The 22,696-nt window shown below is 41.7% G+C and overlaps 1 protein-coding gene across 6 annotated transcripts in view; it reads right to left on the bottom strand.

Moving 5' to 3' along the window:
- UBAP2 (ubiquitin associated protein 2) overlaps window positions 1-22,696 on the bottom strand; it is a 1,102,091-nt gene that overhangs the window by 920,875 nt on the left and 158,520 nt on the right. For all 6 annotated transcript variants that reach the window (XM_069217098.1, XM_069217184.1, XM_069216796.1 and 3 more), the window contains exon 4: window positions 10,445-10,555. In XM_069217098.1, the coding sequence (XP_069073199.1) occupies window positions 10,445-10,555 (111 nt within the window). The remainder of the gene's footprint in view (window positions 1-10,444; window positions 10,556-22,696) is intronic.

Genomic DNA, 22,696 nt, shown 5'->3' with positions numbered 1-22,696 from the left:
AGAAAACGCTCTCTACAATCCACTAACATTGCTTGCAAGTCCGACACTAAGCCGGGAGGGAGACATACCAGCCCGTTATTGCTGTTCGTAATATTGCTGGTCATAGTAAGAGTCATCATCATCTGGGTACTCCTGCCATTTGACTTGTAATTGAGAGGGACTGCTGGCCACCCCTAAAGGCCGTCGTCCTCTTATTTGTCTTCATCCAAAAGGTGCAAAGGTAATAGGCTTGAAACCTTACTAGGAGATGTAATTGAGGGGGTCAAGTGATGCTTGTTGACATTTCTTTGACTAACCTGCTCCATCGACGAGAACAGAGCTAAAGTAGATGGTCTTGATCTCTTTGCTGTTATCTTGATCATAGATGAGAGGTGGGATGTCAACGGTGTCGACAAAGTGATCGTCGACAGAGGCATCGTCGATGGTGCTCATGGCGATGACCCTCATCGACGGTGGGAGCATCAACGGTTGAAGCTAGTCAATGAGGCAGTCATTGGTAAGGTCGCCAACAAGTGTTCCGTCGACGGGCAAATCGATGAGACGAGCAGCGTCGACAAAGACTGCAGTGGGGGTGAGGAAATGGGACGCGCCGTTGACGAGGATGACCAGATAGTCGACGAGGATTCAGATGTAGCTGCTGTTGACACAGACATTGTGACGTCGATGGAGATACCGCCAATGATGGTCCCGTTAACGGTGCAGAGGCCGGCTTTTTAAAGTATGTTTAATTCTGAAAGGCAGCGCTGGGGGCTCAGAGCTGGTTTCTTTCCAGATTTTATGTAATCTGAACCCTTTGGTTTTCCCTTTTTTGATGGGCTACATATTTCTGAGGAAGCCTCGAATTACTTTTTTTAAGCTTTTTTAGGTGGTTTGTGAGAGGCTGACCTTTCCTAAGTGTAGGAAGTTGGCTCTGTATGTGCTATTTCAAAGTAAGGAATAGCATGCACAGAGTCCAAGGGTTCCCCTTAGAGGTAAAATAATGGTAAAAATAGATAATACTAATGCTCTATTTTGTGGTAGTGTGGTCGAGCAGTAGGCTTATCCAAGGAGTAGTGTTAAGCATTTGTTGTACATACACAGACAATAAATGAGGTACACACACTCAGAGACAAATCCAGCCAATAGGTTTTGTTATAGAAAAATATCTTTTCTTAGTTTATTTTAAGAACCACAGGTTCAAATTTAACATGTAATATCTTGTTTGAAAGGTATTGCAGGTAAGTACATTAGGAACTTTGAATCATTTCAATTGCATGTATACTTTTCAAGTTATTCACAAATAGCTATTTCAAAAGTGGACACAGTGCAATTTTCACAGTTCCTGGGGGAGGTAAGTTTTTGTTAGATTTACCAGGTAAGTAAGACACTTACAGGGTTCAGTTCTTGGTCCAAGGTAGCCCACCGTTGGGGGTTCAGAGCAACCCCAAAGTCACCACACCAGCAGCTCAGGGCCGGTCAGGTGCAGAGTTCAAAGTGGTGCCCAAAACGCATAGGCTATAATGGAGAGAAGGGGGTGCCCCGGTTCCGGTCTGCTTGCAGGTAAGTACCCGCGTCTTCGGAGGGCAGACCAGGGGGGTTTTGTAGGGCACCGGGGGGGACACAAGCCCACACAGAAATTTCACCCTCAGCGGCGCGGGGGCGGCCGGGTGCAGTGTTAGAACAAGCGTCGGGTTCGCAATGTTAGTCAATGAGAGATCAAGGGATCTCTTCAGCGCTGCAGGCAGGCAAGGGGGGGCTTCCTCGGGGAAACCTCCACTTGGGCAAGGGAGAGGGACTCCTGGGGGTCACGTCTGCAGTGAAAGTCCGGTCCTTCAGGTGCTGGGGGCTGCGGGTGCAGGGTCTTTTCCAGGCGTCGGGACTTAGGTTTCAGAGAGTCGCGGTCAGGGGAAGCCTCGGGATTCCCTCTGCGGGCGGCGCTGTGGGGGCTCAGGGGGGACAGGTTTTGGTACTCACAGTCGTAGAGTAGTCCGGGGGTCCTCCCTGAGGTGTTGGTTCTCCACCAGCCGAGTCGGGGTCGCCGGGTGCAGTGTTGCAAGTCTCACGCTTCTTGCGGGGAGTTGCAGGGTTCTTTAAAGCTGCTTCTTGAAACAAAGTTGCAGTCTTTTTGGAGCAGGTCCGCTGTCCTCGGGAGTTTCTTGTCGTCGTCGAAGCAGGGCAGTCCTCAGAGGATTCAGAGGTCGCTGGTCCCTTTGGAAGGCGTCGCTGGAGCAGAGTTCTTTGGAAGACAGGAGACAGGCCGGTGAGTTTCTGGAGCCAAGGCAGTTGTTGTCTTCTGGTCTTTCTCTGCAGGGGTTTTTCAGCTAGGCAGTCCTTCTTCTTGTTTGCAGGAATCTAATTTTCTAGGGTTCAGGGTAGCCCTTAAATACTAAATTTAAGGGCGTGTTTAGGTCTGGGGGGTTAGTAGCCAATGGCTACTAGCCCTGAGGATGAGTACACCCTCTTTGTGCCTCCTCCCAAGGGGAGGGGGTCAGAATCCTAACCCTATTGGGGGAATCCTCCATCTGCAAGATGGAGGATTTCTAAAAGTTAGAGTCACTTCAGCTCAGGACACCTTAGGGGCTGTCCTGACTGGCCAGTGACTCCTCCTTGTTGCTTTCTTTGTTCCCTCCAGCCTTGCCGCCAAAAGTGGGGGCCGTGGCCGGAGGGGGCGGGCAACTCCACTAAGCTGGAGTGCCCTGCTGGGCTGTGACAAAGGGGTGAGCCTTTGAGGCTCACCGCCAGGTGTCACAGCTCCTGCCTGGGGGAGGTGTTAGCATCTCCACCCAGTGCAGGCTTTGTTACTGGCCTCAGAGTGACAAAGGCACTCTCCCCATGGGGCCAGCAACATGTCTAGTGTGGCAGGCTGCTGGAACTAGTCAGCCTACACAGACAGTCGGTTAAGTTTCAGGGGGCACCTCTAAGGTGCCCTCTGGGGTGTATTTTGCAATAAAATGTACACTTGCATCAGTGTGCATTTATTGTGCTGAGAAGTTTGATACCAAACTTCCCAGTTTTCAGTGTAGCCATTATGGTGCTGTGGAGTTCGTGTTTGACAAACTCCCAGACCATATACTCTTATGGCTACCCTGCACTTACAATGTCTAAGGTTTTGTTTAGACACTGTAGGGGTACCATGCTCATGCACTGGTACCCTCACCTATGGTATAGGGCACCCTGCCTTAGGGCTGTAAGGCCTGCTAGAGGGGTGACTGACCTATACTTGCATAGGCAGTGAGAGGCTGGCATGGCACCCTGAGGGGAGTGCCAGGTCGACTTACTCGTTTTGTTCTCACTAGCACACACAAGCTGGCAAGCAGTGTGTCTGTGCTGAGTGAGAGGTCTCCAGGGTGGCATAAGACATGCTGCAGCCCTTAGAGACCTTCCTTGGCATCAGGGCCCTTGGTACTAGAAGTACCAGTTACAAGGGACTTATCTGGATGCCAGGGTCTGCAAATTGTGGATACAAAAGTACAGGTTAGGGAAAGAACACTGGCGCTGGGGCCTGGTTAGCAGGCCTCAGCACACTTTCAATTGTAAACATAGCATCAGCAAAGGCAAAAAGTCAGGGGGCAACCATGCCAAGTAGGCATTTCCTTACACTAAGCATGTCTCTTCACGGTGTCTTGACGACAGACAGAAGAGGAGGCACTGTCTTCATCAGAAACCGGACTGTACCTGGATTTTAATTTTTGTAGCCAAATGAGAAGGCGACCCTCTCTGTCCTTTAGGGGTCTTACTAGAAAATATCCTACATACTTTGCAGTCTCTGGTTTTATAGTTAGGATAGAGACAATATATGCCGTCCATATGCTGGTCATCCGCATGCAGCCTTTTCTTCATGCAGGTAGCACAGGCTCTAAAAAGACCTTTCTTAGGTGTCTGACATGGCTGTCAGTTTGAAGCACCCAAAAGTAAGAATGTCTGAAGAGAAAATATAATCCAAGTTTGCTCAGAAAAGAATATCTGAGAAAAACTGAGCAGAGCTCAGAGGAGACTCCTAAGCATGCAGTGCAGTGGAAAAACTGAGTGAAGTTAGCCCCTTACAGGAGAGCTGTAGAGGCTGGTGTGACATGATTGGTTGAGGTTTTTTTTTTTTTAACAAAACAACTGATTTGTTTCTAATTTTAAGGCCTAATGCACTTAATATTTATATCCACTTGAGCATAACTTCTGTATTACACCAGGGACTCCCATCTCGACGACGGGGAAGGATTTAAGCACGTGAATCTATGAAAGTTCCAATACTGGAGTAAAAGGTCTAGTAACTTAACATGATTACTTTTTAACCAATTAAGTTATTTGCATAGTACGCCGTTGGTAAAGTTTTTAGGTGGTGTTAAGTTGAAAATTACAACACATCTTACCCCTCAATTTCTTAAGTAGGGGACATTCAAACAACATAGGTGTGAGTTTGCCAGTGCTTGTTTCACAACTCCAGCCAATTTTATCAGACAATAGTCCTAATTTTTCAAGTTTTTTAGGCATCCAGAAAGATCTGTTTATAAGATTTTTGGTCTGGGCTAAGTTTGGTGTAATCTTTATCTTGAATGTGTGACGATCTTTCTGAATTTCTGGACTTCAACACTAGATTTTATCCTCATTTTTAGTCACATTCTAATTTAGTGATGGTGTAAAAGTTGTGCGGTCTAAAGCAGTCATGGGTTAAATGGTTGAGTTGATCATCATGTGAACAAGATTAAAGATTAGATGGCAATCAATTTTATAGTGTGTCCAATGGGAGAAGACTGTGTAATGTTTTTAATCAGGGTGTTGCAGTCTCGAAGCATCTCTATGATCTTATTTATTACAAATCCTTTTAACAGCTGTATGCAATGGTGTGGGAGGTGCTTTGGTTTGGGATAAGTGAGCCAAATTGTATCTGATGGGAAAATAAAATGTCCCCCAAATGTAATAATTGTGTCGCTGGGTAGATAGTCCAAAAGTTTAAGCAACTTCCACAATTTAGTACAGTTGCCATTAGAGGCATAAATACTCAGTGTGACGAACTCTTGGCCTAATTTGGAGAATTTCTTAAATATCCATCTTCCTTCTTTATCTGTTAGGGTTTATAAAACTAAAACATTTGCTTGTCTTGCTAAATATAGTTATTATTCCAGGTGTCTGTTTATAGCAGGAGAGAAAAGTACCTTGCTTGCCCAACTGCTATACAAAAAGTATTCTGGCATAATTTGTTTCCTGAAGGAATATCATGTCTTGTTTATGTATGTAGGAATAATCCAATACCTTCTTTCTCTTTACCAGATGATTAATGCCCTTGATATTTAACACCACCAGTTTTACTGATTCATTGATTTGAGTAGTCACAACATGAAACATGGTTAACTGATGGATGTGAGTAATACTGAGTGGCTGCATTAAAAAGTATAGAATCATTCCCTGTATCATAATTCAGTTCAATGTACAGGTAAGCACAATGCACATGAAAGAATGCAAAAGATGTGGAAAGCAATAGACAAATGTGAAAAAATGGAAGTAGCAACAACAAAACAGACATTCATGGCCCTCCCACACCTCTACAACTACCCCTTTACAAGAAATAGGAATTGTGTGGTAGCCAAGAAAAAACCTTTTTTATATATATATATAGGTTTGTGTTTTGAAAAGCTAGTTAGGTATTTTTCTACTGCTTTGTCCCTCTGCCTTATTCCTATCCCTCCTTGAGGTTCACTAGGGCACAATGGGTAGGCAATAGTCCTAAAACTGACCGAGAGAAAAGTGTTTGATAAGAGCACATATAATTACCTGGGAATATGGTTTAACAACACTGGCCCCGCTCAAAAAGTTTCATAGCATTGAATTTCACACAGATGTAGAGCATTCTAAATTGAGGTTCATATAAAAGATCTGATACAACCGTCTTGTCAAAATCATTTCACAAATGGTATAGTCTGGGGCAGTTAGAGGAAATGTCTAGGCAACAGTTTCTAGGGAAAAAATATAGTCAGTGCCATAAACTGCTTAATGCACCAGGCAAAGCGACAACATTGATCCAGTTAGAAATCAATCACCAAGGAAGTATGAGAGACCCTGTTGAATTTTCTTAAATTGAAGACAAACCATATTTTGCATAACTTTTAACCTGCAAACAGATAATACTGGAATAAGCTCTTTAAATGGCAAGTTAGCCTCCTTATCGAGAATACATTAGACAAGGAGGTCTCCAGACTACGGAAATCTATGTCCTTTCAGTTACTCCCCATCCCTGATGAGGGTTCATTTGGCCAAACCTGCGCTGTGAAGCACAGTTTTAGGTAGCAATGTGTTATACTAACACCACCATAAATAGAAATAGAACTAGTGTCATGAACAGAAATAGGCTAGTAAGTCTAAACCACAATTGTCAGTGTACTTAAGTCTAGATTAAATGAATGCATTCACATCAAGGATGAACTTTAGGTTCCTCCGCTGTTGAAAACCGAAACAAGCCTTCTAAGTTGATCTGCAAAGGCTGGCACGGGGGCTAAAAGCAGTAGCCTACATATTTATTTTCTAAACCGCTAAACTCCCTCCCCAAATTCTCCAATTGCCACTATTAAATACATATTCGTAAAGCACATCTTCAAATTAATATCCAAGACTGCATTTCAGGCAGATACTTGTGCGCCATCTCTGTTGTTGAATACCTTAAATGTTCCCTTATACAGCACTTTCAGTCTAGCAGGTTGTAGATGCCTTGCTGCAGCTTGGAAAGCAGAGATCACATGCCTGAACTCTCCAATGACATCTGGAAAAACCTGTGCATGAAACCCATCCCTGGCTTTTACTTCTCTTTGCTTAATCGCGCTATTAAGCGATTCCTACCGAATTCTATAATCCGCAAAATTAACCAACATTGTGCAGGGAGGTGATTTATCTCCATATGATCTAAAAAGGGAGTACGGTGGGCACGAGTTACTGACAAATCTTCTGTAAACCTTTGCAGTATGCGAGTACAGATCAAATTGTCCATAGCTTCAACAGACGTAGCTGCCTTTGCTTCCTCCTGCTCTTGAATGACCACAAATCTGAGATTAGACCTTCGTGCACAATGTCATGCTCCTTTTTACTTTAAGAATGGAGTTGGTTTTCAGAAATTCAGTTGGAGCGTCTTCAAGATCTGAAATCCAATTTGCTTTAGCATCCATTTGTCCCGTAAATGTCTCAAAAACCTTCTCCATTTCTTCCATTCTAGACCCAGCTCCACAAACTTATTAGTTAGGTTGCTTTACGGGAGGTACTTGGCCCTCCTTCCACACTGGGGTTTTTAAACTGCCTTTCAATCATGGCAGCTCGATTTACCACATTAAATAATGGAAACAGTTTCACTGAGGAAACTGAATTTGGTTGATTAAAGGCCGAAGTTGTGGTGGCTAAAGGAGGAAGCGCTCTAGCAGTCTTCCCATTTGGTAAGTAGTTAAGCTGGACACAACCACGGCCGGTCTGAGCACATCTGTTTTATCCATTTCAAAAATTGAGTCTACTACTGCCCTACTACCTGGCTTCTCCAAATTCATGCCACTGCTACAGGTTCTCCAACCCCAATCCCTACCACATCCTGAGTCAGTGGGGTGACTGGTTTCTGAAATCTCTCTTCTGGGAGTCCGTGGCTTTTTTCTCTCTTGATCTGCCATGAGCACAGGGACTTTGAACTCTCTAAAGTGACTAGATTTGGGAATGCCATCTCTTACGAAGGTAGGATGGCCACTTATTTTCTCTACCTCCATTCTTCCATCCAGCCAGCAACAGCAAAGTCACTTTTCCGCTTTGCCATGAGAGTTGTGAAGTGGGCTTTCGATTTGGCAGCTGCATGGGATGCACTTTTTTGTTATCAGTCCTGTGCTGCGGTCTATAGTACATAACTATGATAATAGGCATTAGAATTGTTTTTGGCATGGTTTAAACATCCTAGGCTGTACGGTTTTTTAAACTAAAAAGAAGTTGCTCACTAAGATACTAGTTTCAGAAGATTCAGAAGCCCAAGCAGGTTAATCTCTGCTTTGCTCTCCGATTTTAAGACACTAGTTGCGCTTTATTCTGTCCTTGAAAACTGAGTGATGACAATGTGTTTTGAATTTGAAAATAATCTTTTTGTTGCCAAACACCGAAATAAGATGAAATAAAAAATGAACTGACTGATCTGAGGGTACATTATACATTCTATCCAGTGCGAAACCCAGGCTTTTGACCATGTCAGTCAGTAGCGGACATTCTGACTAATAGAAAGGATCCAGTTCTGAAGACCAAAGGGCCTCCTGTCCAATTACCAGCACTTTAATTTTGAAGGCTTTAAGCTTAAGGAAACTGATAACCATTCACGGATATATTCCAGACACACATACATTCATCTTTCTTTGAACATCTCGTGCTCATTTATTAAATCTCAGAATGTTTCCACCACAACAGAAAACTACCTAGAATCTATACACCTTCACGATTTTAACAAGACAAGAAAGATTACATTTAATTTGTGCATGGAAAATCAAACTCTTGAGAAGCTGCACACAACAAGAAATGACTTTGGACGATTAGGTTAACCTCTCAGAGAAGGGTGAGAAGCCACTGGCTGGCAGTCCCTTTCAAACCTACCTCAATTTGCTCAGTCAGGGTGGAATAATTTCCACCAACGTAAAAATGACAGAGGATGCTCACCCTGTAATTCCTAACCCAAATACTATTTGTGTAGTGAATCTAAAAGATACCAACTTAAGTGTCCTTATTCTTTTTATGAAAGAAAGCGGCCAGATCACTGTATCGGGTCTGTGAGGACATAGAGGTGACCTATGAACAGTTAAGGCTGCTAAGCTACAAGAGCATAACCAATGCTGCATAGCAGGTAAAGCCTGTGTGATTGAATTCTCACAGATGAGTTTTTGCAGCAGTTGGGCATTATTTATGAACTCTACACAGTAGGTAAAAGGCTAAACGGGCTTCCTCCAGAGGTGAATCAGTGATTATTAGGTTTCCACGTAGTTCTGTATCTGATAACAGGAGGGTGAAGCTGGTCAAAAGTATCAAAGAGACAAACAATGGAATTGTGGCCTAGTTCATCAATTTCAAGGGAGATGTTAAGAGGTTCCCACAATCTGGCATCAGGTTTCTTCCAGGAGCAAAACATTCTTATCTAAGTAACCTTTTGTGTTAGATAATACTGAAGTTCTGAGGCCAGGGCAAAGGTGAGAAGTCAATGGTCTATTCATGTAATGGGAAAGTACTTAAATATTGTCATTGTTTGGAAGGAGAAGATCAGGTCTAGGGTATGACCTGTAATGTGAGTGTGACCTCTGCCTCGGATTCTAAAATGAAGCACATAGCAACCAAAAAGTTAAAAGTAATGGCTAAAGGTATGCTCTTCACCACAAATGTTTTAATGAAGCAGATTAGCTAGTCCTGGCTCTGTTGATGGACAATGCCCACAAAAAATAAAAGGCTGTCAGGGAAAGCCAGGTGGGTTGAGGGTGTCCAGTATGCCAAAACCTAAAAAACCTAATTAAGAGTGACCGACTTATTCAAGGGCGAGATCCACAACATCCTTATAAAGGGTGACTATTGAGTAGAATTTGAAAATAATGCCACGGCATGCCCTTTCCAAAAGAAGTGTGAACTTAAGAGATGGCAGTCGCAATACCTTTTTCTTGACGCTTCACAAAGCCACGTCTCAGCGAGGAAAACAAAGTTGATAGTATATCTGGCCAGCGGAGAATACACCTGCTTATGTTTTGCAAGTGAACAAACGTTTAAAAAAAGCAACTGCTTGGAAGGGTCAAGTAGGGAACAAACAAGTCTCTAGGTGACTCAGATCCTGATAACCCCTTCTGCATCGATCATGTATAAGGAAAATGAGTACTTGCTTTCTGTGATGAAGATCTATTAGAGAGGTGGTAGATTTGGAAATTTGTAAAGATTTAAGTGCAAGAGTGCTTTTAGGTGCTATGGTTTTATCATCCCCTAAATTGATATACACTCAATTAGTTCTTAGAGTGGAAAAGCAAAAATAGAAGAAAGCCAACAAAAGAGTTTCTCAGAGTGTGGAGAGGTGCCATGGGTGTTAAGTGAAAACCTTGTTCCCAAAGTTAAGAAGGACGGATTACAAATGTGATACTAAGACATGCATTACACAGCAAAAACAATTACAGAAACAAGATTAAACAGGGCAGAGTTAACACTTTAAATGACCACTGGGAAGCTTTAAATAAGGCAAGAGCGTCAATCTTCAATTAGGCCAAGTTTTTTTTTTTTTTGTTTTTTTTTTTTTAAACACAACACGCTAAGCTACCTCTTTTACAATGTCCTTAAGAAATAAAACACCAGAATGAGCAATCAATACACATTACCATTGAAAAGCTATAATAAATAAATAACGCATTCCATTAAACTGTGTTACAAGTTCTTTGGTATTCCCATTTTTGAGACTGCCGACAGACTAGAGGTAATACCATAATATTCAAAGATAAAATTGTTTTCTCACCGTATCAGAGTTCCCTTCCAGTAGTGTGTTAATTGCTCTGTGAACATCCCCATTGCAATCATGCAGAGCCACCATACACTCATCCTGGTTCTTTCCCGTCACTTCCATCAGCTGAAAAAAAAAAAAAAAATATATATATATATATATATATATATATATATATAACTGCTTACACTGTACTTTCACATGCTGAACAATGTTGACACCCCACATTCGCTACCACACCAGATTAGATTAATTTACAAAAAGTTACTAAAAATCCCCCCAAAAATCCATCTGTAATTTGCTTTGTATCTCATAACCTCAATGATAGCACGTTGCACCTAAACTGGACATACGCATCCATGAAGAACAGAAAATGTTACGGCACTGAAATCATTGGTCTGAGCTTGATCTAATGAAGATTTACATGATGTAAACTCTTGCAGTATAGTGGAGGGTTTAGAATATTACAAATTGTTTCTTTCAACATCTTACTTTTAGTTTCAGTAAACAAAATGGTGTGAGATTTCCAAATTGCACTGGCATAGTAATTGTTCCTCCAGGTGTACACATTTCGCCCACTGTGGTTTAAGTAATACTTTTTTTTTTTGTGTTGGGGGGTTGGGGGGGGGGGTGATACCCCCCTTCCTCCATCAGACAGAGGTTCGAAGGTAACCTTTGCATCTCGATCACCCCAGAAAGAACTTTAGGATCTTGTTCACGAATATGAAGTGCAATACAAATTGGGTAATACAACAGGACAGAACAAGCTGCAGATGGATGGTGAAAGCTACGTAGAATACATCAAATGAAGATTCATGGGCTGTGTAAAGACTGGACTCACCTCCCACAAAGCAGTGGATGGTGCAAAATGAAGAAGACACCATAAACAATGTTGATATAACCATCCAACTGAATTAAACAAATAATCTACGTAGCATAAAAATAAAGTGACATCTAGTATATATTTGTTTTGACGTTCATCTGGCTACTGTGTGTATGACTGCTACAGCAGCACTGCCTAAAAAAGCCATTTAACTGTTTTTGTGGATTAAATACATGCGCATAATTAATTGCAGGGTAATTAGCTACTGGATAATGAACATCTGTATCCAACAATAAACCTCAATACAAAAAGAAAAATGGTCATCTGTACGAGGTTTTACAAAAGCAACAAGTATATCTTTCATTCACAATAGTGTACATGGGCCTCCTCCCTAAAACCTAGTACATGTGAAGACCTGCTACATTTTTAAGAAGTACAAAAAATATAATGTAAAACGGAGAAGTACATTTGGCTAAACGTTTGAATGCAAGAATAAACTACTCTGTGTGCATTTTAAATATTCTTCTATGGACTGGGGCGTGGCCCAGTGCAAACAAAGATGGTCACCTTTACACAGCTCCTCGGTGCACATCTTGACTCATGCATATTACTGTCTTTAGGTCGCTATCAGACATTGATCAATACATGCGTGGATTCAGCACATTGTCGGCATCGAAATTAACATTTAAGGGACTGTACATGCGAAATATGAAAGCGGAACGGCCCGAGGCTTGATGTCACCCTTCGCCGCTGTATTGAGGGTGATGCGGATGGCATGCCTCCAGCTCCCACAATACATAATTAGGCTAGGAATCAACTCCTTCAATGCCTGAAATGGAGTTGAAGGTTTGGGGCTTTGAACCTGTGACTATGCCTGGACGCCAAATAAGGTTTCTAAATGAGTTGTGAATGGAACATGAGACCAATGCAACAGATTGGACAAACATGCCTTTCTGAGCAGAAAAAACAGCGAAGGGAACAAGGAAGGAGAGGACACAGGAAAGAAGAGAAAGTAAGTCAACCCTGAAACATAAAATGGAAACCATACACGCAAATATTTACCTGCTCAAAGCAGATTTTCCCAAAATTAGTACTGGGAGATGGCCATAACCAGGGACACAAATTATGCAGCACAGAAAGACCAAATTAGGTCAGAGGGCTGACTAAAGTAGTCTTCTCGTAGCAGGATTCTTGAAGCTGCAGGCAAGCCGGTAGGGCTAGGGCCAAGTCAATTGTCATCTGGAGCCTTCTCTTCTGGTACAGCTCTTAGATCCTTCTTGTTAGGTCGCCAGGAATCTATAAAGCAAGGTTTGGTGGTGCCCCTAAATACTAAATTTAGGGGTGTTACAGGGGTCAGAGGGCAGTAGCCAATGGCACTGTCCCCGGGAGGGTGGGGGGCACATGCCTAACCGTACTGGCTAATATCCTCCAAAGCAAGATAGAGGACTCTGCCAGACCTCAACTCGGGGCACCCTAGGAGTGGTATTAGCTGGGGTGGGCATACCTCCTAATGTTTACTCATTTTTCTACCGACCTGCCTTCAAAAGTGGGGCTTGGTCCGAAGGGGCGGCCATCTTCTCCTAGTTGGAGTGCCCTAGGGCAGTATAACACGAGGCATGTGTTGCCGTTCCTACAGGGGGTGGCGAGGTGTTAAGCCCCTCCACCCAGAGCAGGCTTTGTTCCTGACCCCAGAGAGCAAAAAGGCTCTCACCCCATGGGGGCAGAAACTTGTAGGTTAGTGGCAGGCTGGCACAGACTGGTGGCCTTACACTAAATGGCTGGTTGAAATACAGGGGGCATCTCTAAGATGCAGTCTGTGTGAATTTGTTAATAAATACAACACTGCCATCAGTGTGGGTTTATTGAGTGGAGATATTTGATACCAAACTTCCCAGTCTTCAGTGAAGCCATCATGGAGCTCTGGCTTTCTTAATGACAAACTCCCAGCCCATGTACTAAATATGGCCACACTGAACGTTCCAAGAATGGACATACAGTGTAGGGGCATATTGCTCATGCAGCCATACCCTCCCCTGTGATATAGTGCACACTGCCTTAGGGCTGTAAGGTCTGCTAGAGGGGTACAACAGGCAGTAGTGTGTGGGCATGGCACCAAGAGAGGGATGCCACGTCGACTTAACCTTTTTCTCCTGACCAGCACACACAAGCTGCAATAGAAGTGTAAAATGAATTTTGGTGAGGGGTCCCTTGGGGTAGCTTAATAAATGCTGAAGCCCTTAGGGACCCTCCCTGGTAACAGGGCCCTTGGTACCATGGGTACCTTTTACAAGGTACAGTTTAGGGAAAGGACACTAGTGCTGGGGTTAGCAGGATCCCAGCACACACACAGTCAGGTTAGCACAAATATCAGGCAAAAAGAGGGGTGACTATGCCAAAAGGGGCACTTTCCAACAGCACGCTCCACAGTCAGAGCAGGGTAGAGCAACGCAGGGTAGAGCAGCGGAGAAGTGTAGGGTACAGCGGAGAAGGGTAGGGTACAGCGGAGAAGGGTAGGGTACAGAGGAGAAGGGTAGGGTAGTGTGGCATAGAATGCAGTGTCAGAGTGAATTAGAGTTTAGTGGTGCATTGAGTGCGGTCTTGCAGAGTAGCAGTAGAGTGCAGTGGTGCATATTAACGTAGATTGGTGCAGAATGCAGCAGTGCACATTTAAGTGGATTGGCACAGAGGGCAGTGGTGCACAGTGTAATGGAGTGTAGCCAGGCAGAGAAGAGAAGCGTGGAGGAGAGTGCATTAGCGTGCAGTGTTGCAAAGTAGAGGCGTTGAGTGAAATGTTGTGGAGTGGCATGAAGTGGTGTAGAGTACAGTGACTCAGTGTGGAGTGGAGTAGTGTGTAGTGATACAGAGTAGAGTGGTGTGGGCTGGGCTGGGATAAAGTGGAGTATGCATGGTGTGGTAGTGCACTATTACAGACAACACATTCTCAATTGAAATGGACATTACATATGCATAGAAATACAGTTTTACTGATAAAAGGATCCTGTGCACAAACTATGTGTAGTTATGTCATTACCTAGTGAATTGATTTGTTTTCATTGTATTAAAATATTTGTTTCCATCACACTTCAGAATTACCAAAAATTATGCTTAGTTTGTATTATTCTAATTAGGAAATATTCTGAAACATCTGTACAGTTAATTGACAGACATTTAAATTTTGTTTTGTGTTACCAAAAACATAAAGAAATAATAATCATTGTACAGCACACTCGAGTAGCCAGCATGATTGTCACATAAATCCTCTCACTTTGAAGGCAGAAAAAGAAAAGTAAACACCATGCTTCCTAGAAGACATAGCCTGGCATCAGAGGAATGTTATTGAATGCACAGCAAATGTGACAAGAAATAAAAAGTGTAAAGGCCTGCTTAAAGAAAAATTCTGCATTGGTGGAGGAAAACAGTAAATGGGGTTTAGGCAAGGGAATGGATGAACTCCAGCTGGGCAATCTAAAACAAAGCCAGCGAACAAAGGAAGCCAATGTGAGTTACAAACCACAAAGCCAAGGGTAAGCAATGGGCATAATACATTACTAAGAAAGCTTTCCCTGGGAAGTCCCAAAGATATTGTTAGCAAACAGGCATCAACTTAAACAAGCATTTTCAATGCAACGGACCTCGCATTTGCTCGAGTTAGAGCTATTAGCGTTGTAAAGAAAAACAAAAGCAGCCCAATCGCACTATGTAAAATGCATGTGATCGCGCTGCGTGGAAAATAAACAGATAAAGTAGTCCGGACACCATGTTGAAAACATCGAGCCTCGTATGTTTTTAGTAGCTTACCGGTGCTTGTAGGTGGGCTAAACACCAGAAAAGGCATGACTTATGCATTCCTTTCACAAATGAAAACAAGTGGATTTTAAAAGGCAAGCCCACGAACCAATGTAAGTGAAGCCCAAACATATTACAGAATGGGACGGAGAGCTTGCGCTCACCCATAAAAAGGTGCAGTCTGACAAGTACTGTCTAAACAAGGCCCAGGTATCATTTTTCTCCAAGAGGTTCAAAGGGGTAATAACTGTCAGTACATTGGTCATCGCAAATATACATTCTATCACTATGGCTACCCTATGCCAGAGTGGTAGCAATCTTAGTAAAAAGAAACCCACCACATTTCATCTGAACAACATAAGACCATACAACTTGGGTAGATCATCTATGCCACACTAGGGGCATGGAAATGTAAAAGGACTCGTTTGATTAATGAGTATATTCCACCAAATAAGCTCCAAATCAAAGTAGACCCTCCACACTAAGCTGAAAGGATTTACTCAGCCACAATTTACGGAGAGGCTTACATGAAACTGATAATACATTCTCTTTTAACTCTGGGACCCTTAACTCATACTTTACAATAAATGTATTTTCACAACAGCCCATAATGCATATAGATCTCATGGTGCTTTCTATCTGGCAAGGTAAAGTCTTGGGCAACTCTTCACTGGAAACGATTTTAACATCTCACAAAGACAGCCAGATACAGGCGTTGTGTCTAGATATGTGGCAGACATGTGGATGGCTTAAAAAAAAAAGTATATTATCTATATATATTTTCAGGAAAACACAGTCTGTAGACAGCAATGTCACTGTGTCAGTAACATAAGTCAGTGATTAAAAACTCATCTGCTTTCAAATATTGGTACTGAAAAACAATTTAAAAAAAATTTAAAAACCTAATAAAATTAAAAAAAAAAAAAAAATGCAGGGTCGTAGTGTGCAGGGCCGCAGACTGGCTTGGAGTGGATGGACGTAGAGTGTAGTGAGAGATTGCAGTGGTAAACAAAAGTAGATAATACATTCTGAGGAAAGTTGTGTAATAAATCCTACCAATTACAAAAGGTTGAAAACTGCGGGTGTTATTTTTTTTTTTTTATTTTTTTTTTTATTTACACAAATGATTCTTGGGCCTCTTACCTTTGTTCACAAAATCTGTACATTACAGGCAACAATGCCTGGAAACAAACTACTAGCATGATTAAATAATAGGTCAAATAAAGCAAGCAAATGCAATAATCAGAGCGATCAATCTATGTGTAATGGGTGACCTAGATGAAGCAGAGGTACTCAATGACTACTTTGAAATGTTTTAAGACAATATTGCAGCAAAAGAATGAAGATATTCATGTCTGACTGCTGGACAATGCAACTATTAGAGGGCCAAAAAAAACAGAACTCGAGCAGAGGTTAAGACTACAATTACACAGCTCTATTTGGTATAACACCAGGACCCAAGGGCGCACCTATGGAATGCCATTAAAAGCTTAACGGGTATGGTGGTCTAACAAATACTGAACATGCCATTGTAAGCCTGACAGAAAGACATCCACATCTACGGATCCATATAAGGAAGAGGATAATCTTCAAATTTGCTCTTCATATCACCCCAAATCCTTGTGAATAAGTAAAACCATGATTCTTGGATAATGTACTGGTGAATGGACTAGGCACAGGATTTCGACCAGACCACTCTGGATTCATGCCCAGAAGGCACACTAAGCTCATCTGGCATTGGCTTTACATTAACATCGCAGGGTCCGGAGCAAATCAGCATTTAATCTTTGGATGCTGACAAGGCCTTTCATTCTATTCAATAGCCCTCATGTTTTACTACTACAGAAGATGGAAATTAGGTTATATTGTGTGCCACAGGCCAAGAAGAATAAGCTACTTACTGTCAGTAAGCAGTATGTTACTTACTCTGTAAGCATCTATTTGTAGCGTGTCATGCTGCAGATTCACATGCCATGAACTCTATTGCCATCCAGTGTTGGGCCCGAAGTTCACAGCTAATTTTTCTCGAATTCTTTGTTGCTGACCTGACATCAAGACGAATACAATTAGAGTGAATGTGCATGTCCAATGGTTCCATTGGTAGATTCTTTTTTCCCCCGACCTTCTGGTTAGTGAGAATGGATTTAAGATTGATATGTATACAAATCAAGTTATACATGTGTATTGCCAAAAATATTTGTACATATTTGCTTTTCGCATATTTATACATGATCTTCAACACTACAGAATGAATGCTGTGGAGGCATAAGGGTGTAAGTGAATCTGCAGCACCCTTTCACCACAGGTCACTACTCCAGGACACTAAGTCACCCCTACGGCAGGCCCTTCCAGCCCAAAGGGCAGTGTGCAGGTCCCTGTGCGTGAGGGCACCCCTGCTTGAGCAGAGGTGCCCCTACAAACACCAGTTCCATAGTAATAGACTTGGTAAGTGCAGGGAAGCCATTTTACCCATGTACTGCACACGGGACCTTGCTGGTCCTTTTCTGCCTTGCAACTCTTATTTTGCCTCCTCTTGCATTTGCCCAGGTTTGCTGGTGGTTCTCCTACACCACTGACCATCTGCAACCCGGCGACAAACGTGGGACACCATCTGCACCGCTCCAAGGACTCCTCTGCAACTCCTGGACTCTACAGCCGGTCTTCTTCCCCTACTGACCCTGGCTCCTCATCCACAGAAGGGTGGGTAGTGGCTCCTGCCCTGACTGAACACTACATCTTGGACTGGACTCTGTCCCCTTCTTTTGCAGGTCCTCTTCTTCCAGAATCCAACTTTGGTTCCCTCTGGTCCTGTTCTTGCACAATCCATTGCCTAAATCATCTTGTTAGTCCTTGGGAAAACCAGGTACTTAACTGCTCTCTTGGTAGCTGGGGGTCACTAAGGTACTCACCTCCTGGGGTCCAGAGTTCTCCCAGCTCCCTTCTAACTACTCCATAACTTTGGGTGGGGGACTACACTTCGCATTCCACTATTTTAGAATATGGCCCTCCCCTAGGGCCCTAGCTATTGTCTGCAATTCTTGCAAATGCTTGACGTTTTCTTAGCTAATTTCTGATTGCATATATATTTGCATATATATATACATACACATATATATATATATATATATATATATACACACACACACACACACACACACACACACATACACACACATTAGTATACTTACCTCTTGTTGGGAGATCTGCCTGCAAGTAATCTAGTGTAGTGTTACTGTAATACAGTATCTTTGTTTTTTTAACACTGTGTGGATCCAGTCACGTGTGATAAGTTACTCTGTGACTATTGTGGTATTCCATAAGCTTTGCATGTCTCCTAGTTAAGTCTTATCTGCTCATCCACAGCTACCTCTAGAGGGCCCCGGCTTCCTAGACTTCGTCTTCATTCACGAATAGAGGTTGCCCGGACCTGGTATAAAGTGCCAACACCATTGGTGTCCACCTCACACCAGATCAGCCTCCTACAATGCCCTACTACAAGGCAGCTATTTAAGCAATTTACAGTTTTCCTTAGTTCTTTACACCACAGCTTCAGACACAAAGGTGCACTCTGTTTGGAGCTCCCAAGGTGACGGCCAGGGGATTCATTATTATAGATTATTTTGCTATCAGAAAACAAAAAGCTCTTAAAGAATCCTTAAAACTGCTTAAACAGATCAAACCCTTAGAACACATATACATTTATACAAGCCACAAGCCAATATGTTAAGCAATCTTGGGGATAGTGCTTGCAGTACTTTACTTAAAATGAATGCAAAATTGTACAGGGGCCACAAACAAACTCAAATTATTGGCCAATTACCTAAAAATTAAGAAGCAAAAATCTAAGATAACTGTCGTTACAGACACCCAGGGGATTCTTCAAACTAGACACTCCGAAATGTTAGAATGTTTCACTGAGCATTATACACCCCAGAATCCTCCCTCGCTGACAACGATATAGGTGTTTTTTCAACCAGTTCCTAAATCAGTTGCTCATTTCCTCTTTAGAGACAGCAGTTTCTGAGATGCAAATCAAGACAGGCATTACCAAACATTAAGGATAAAGCTCCAGGTCCGGATGTTTTTTTGGTTAATTATTTCCTAAGCACTTGGCATGTTCTCTCAAGCTATGTTATGCGTGCTTGCTAGGAAGAACAAGGGTATCTCTCTCTGTGCGCGTGGAATTTACAGACCTTTTCCTGATTAACACAGATTGTAAGATCTTTGCTAGAGTACTAGCCCTAAGCCAAAATCAAGCCATTCCTGATTTAATTGGTATACAACAACCAGGATTTGTGAGGGAAAGGTAAGGTTCTGACAACTCTGGAACCTTTCGCAATATTATTCACATGGCATCCAAGTTCAGTGCTCCTGTTGCAGCAATAAAATTGGATGCTGAAAAGGCCTTTGATCATGTTAACTGGGATTTCATTTCGTAGCCTTGAAATGGCATGGCTTCAGCCCACACATTTCCTTAAATATATCTGATTATTATACTCTACACACTCTACTTCTATTTTCGTTAATGGCAAGCAGTCACAATATTTTCCTCAACTTAGAGGAACCAGACAGGGTTGCACTCATTGTCATATTTTATTTATTTCATCCCTGCAGCCTTCCTTAGAAAAACTTCGAAGGTCTCCAGCTTTTTTCTGGTTTTAAACAAAGACATTGAGGTTAGATTTACAGCATATGAAGATGATATTCTGCTATCCATATCAGATTTGCAAACCATAATGGCCGAATTATTTTGCTTACTAAATGACTATTTAACAGTATCTGGGTATAATCCTAATATAGGTGAATAAGGGGTTATCCATTAAATAAATATGGTCTTCCTAACACGTTTAAAGATAAAGGATTTACTTGGAATTCCAAAAGTATCAAATGTTTAGGTATCTTCTATTCCAACACTATTCGAGAAACTATTAAAACTAATCTCAGCGAATTTAGATCTGACATATTATATATGTATGACAGCTGGTCCCCCTTATATCTGACTTGGTGGGGTAGATTAGCTACAAATAAAATGAGGCTGCCAGTCATTAATTTCAGTTTATCCATTCTACCAGTCACACTCCCACTTACATTTTTTTAAATCACTTAATAGTTTACCAATAAGTTTTTAATGGAATAAACGCAAGCTATGCATTTCGTTAGTCAAACTCCAAAAATCCAAAGACAAAGGAGGGATTAATTTTCCAAACTTTAGGCAATATTTTTCCGCCTTCACTCTCAAACAAATTTGGACCGCCTTCTCTGTCATCTCAAATAACTCAAACTGTCTGGAGTCAAGTCAAATGTGCAAAATTTGTGCCTTTTCAATTAGGGATGCAGTTTGAATTTCTCAACCCCCTAAGTTCTTCTTACCAATACTTACTTATTCTATTTCCGTAGCCACAACCTTACTCAATAGCTCTACTTCACCCTCAGAAAGTTTTGCTTAAACCCAAATATGGTATAATAAACATAAAATTTGTCAATCGAGTTCTTGCATGGAAAGAATCAATACATAATGGGATTATAACCACAGGCCATATATTCTTTGATGGGTGCCTTTAAAAAAATCAAAGACATTCAACAGAAATATGATATACCCTCTTAATATGCTGCCCATTATCAGCAACTAAAAACATTGTCATTCAACTTTCTTCACAATCTTTACTTGTGTGTTCTAATACACAATTTGGCCTCCTCTCCTTATGACTTTTTCTCCCAAGTGAAGGCATCCTTCATATAAACAAACTTAAACAAGCCCTTGAATCCAAGACCAAAGTCAACTGTTGAACTACAATGGGAAGCTGACTTCCATCAAACTCTCCCCCCCTCCATACATAGAAATCTATATGGGCTAAGATTCACACCACTTCCCCTTCCACCTCTACAACCCAACCATCATTTCATTTATACAACAGATTGTATTTTACTTCTTAATCTCTTCACAGATTCACAATTATCTAAAGATACTAAGTGCAGGTCCTGTTCGAATGATAACAGTGACCTCCTACATGTTTTTTTAATGCCCCCGGATTAAAACTTAGTGCTTACAAATTTGGAATAAGATAAATAACATTTTGTCCACCAATCTGCTGTGTAATCATCTGAACCCTTTTTTTTTTTTGAGGGGACTTATCTCCCATATGGCAATCGCAAGTTACACATCACATCATATTTATCCAGACAAGTTGTTAACCCCATAACCACCAATACTACTTTCAAACCCCCATCATGTAACAAATACAGATTATATGGTTGCGCTTGCTATGGTTATATAGTCTAACTCTGCATTAAGTACGAGGTTTGTGTCATTTTTCTTTTTCCCCATTCTCTCTCCTCCTTTCCTCTTCCTATTACTTTTTTTGTTTTTATTTTTATTCCAGCACTTTGTTTTTTATATATTCTTTTGTAATTACAATGAAGGTTACAAAATGTAAGTTCATAATGCATGGACATATGTTATTTACAGTACTTGGCTTTATTTATAACATGCCTTCTTAATGTGCTGCTTTTTTGGATTCCATTTAATAAAGCATTATTAAAAACATACTGTTTGACTAACTAGAGCTTATAGTCTTGCTTGGACATCCACACAACAGTGTTTGGTAAATGTAGGTAGATTAGTCCAAGTAGCTTCCTCACAAATGGCATCTAAAGAAATGTTCCCTACAAAAGCTAAAAAAAATAAAAAAAATAAAAAAGCACCTTTCTTTCTAGTAGACATTGCTGGTGGAACTGATGGTAGTGGATATTTGGCTTTAATGTAACATATCTAACTATATGCATTACACTATTGATCATGCAATTCCTGATTTTGGCATTGCATTTCCCTTTCGGGGTTAGAGAAAGCACCAAGTAACTGCTGTGTTTTCCTAAAGGGTTTAGTCATAGCAATGTAATACATCATGCCCTTTTAACATTGAACATCTGTAGGGCTCTTTCTACGATTGTCTCCCATTTAGGAAGAAGAAAAAAAAAAAATACACAGGGAGGGATAGTGTTTGATTTAAGTGGAAAGGAGATACAACTTTTGGAAGAAACTGAGTTAATTCTGTAGTCTTCACTTGTCTTGGAAATTCTGAAAGTATGGTTCTTTTATTGTGGGGGGGGGCGGAATGTGAAGGTTTAAAAGGTGTGGGCAGAAGTCTCTTAAGTACCAAATTTAGATTCCTTGCCAGGACCAGGGATGCTCGTGGAGGGATTATTCTTTTAAGCCCTTCCATGAAAGCTTTAATGACCAGTACACGACAAATAGGTCCACGTCCAGTGTCCCCCAATGGAGGAAGTACTGTTGTGGGACTCAGGGATGGAGTTCCCACTCGTGGCTTTGTTCCTGGGTCCTGCTGAGCAGGTCTGCTACTGAATTCCCCACTCCTAGGAGATATTCTGCGAAAAAGGTGGATGTGATGACAGAGACCAATGACAAATCACCTGCGCCAAGCGAGACAACTGCATTGAATAGGTGCCCATCTGCTTTTGTATATAATACATTGCCATCATGTTGTCTGTTCGTAGGAGAACAACCTTCTGAGTCACGGTGATTACAAAGGTTTTTAATGCCAACTGGATCACTACAGGTTCTAGTAGAGTGCTGTTTGGTTGACATGCACTCCCAATCCTAAAAGTGATGCATTTGTGGTAATTGACACCTGTGGTTTTGA

The sequence above is a fragment of the Pleurodeles waltl genome, chromosome 1_1 (assembly GCF_031143425.1).
Source record: "Pleurodeles waltl isolate 20211129_DDA chromosome 1_1, aPleWal1.hap1.20221129, whole genome shotgun sequence".
Lineage (NCBI taxonomy): Eukaryota > Metazoa > Chordata > Amphibia > Caudata > Salamandridae > Pleurodeles > Pleurodeles waltl.
Note: the sequence above shows the minus strand (reverse complement) of the source record. Positions and strands in the feature narration are given on the sequence as shown.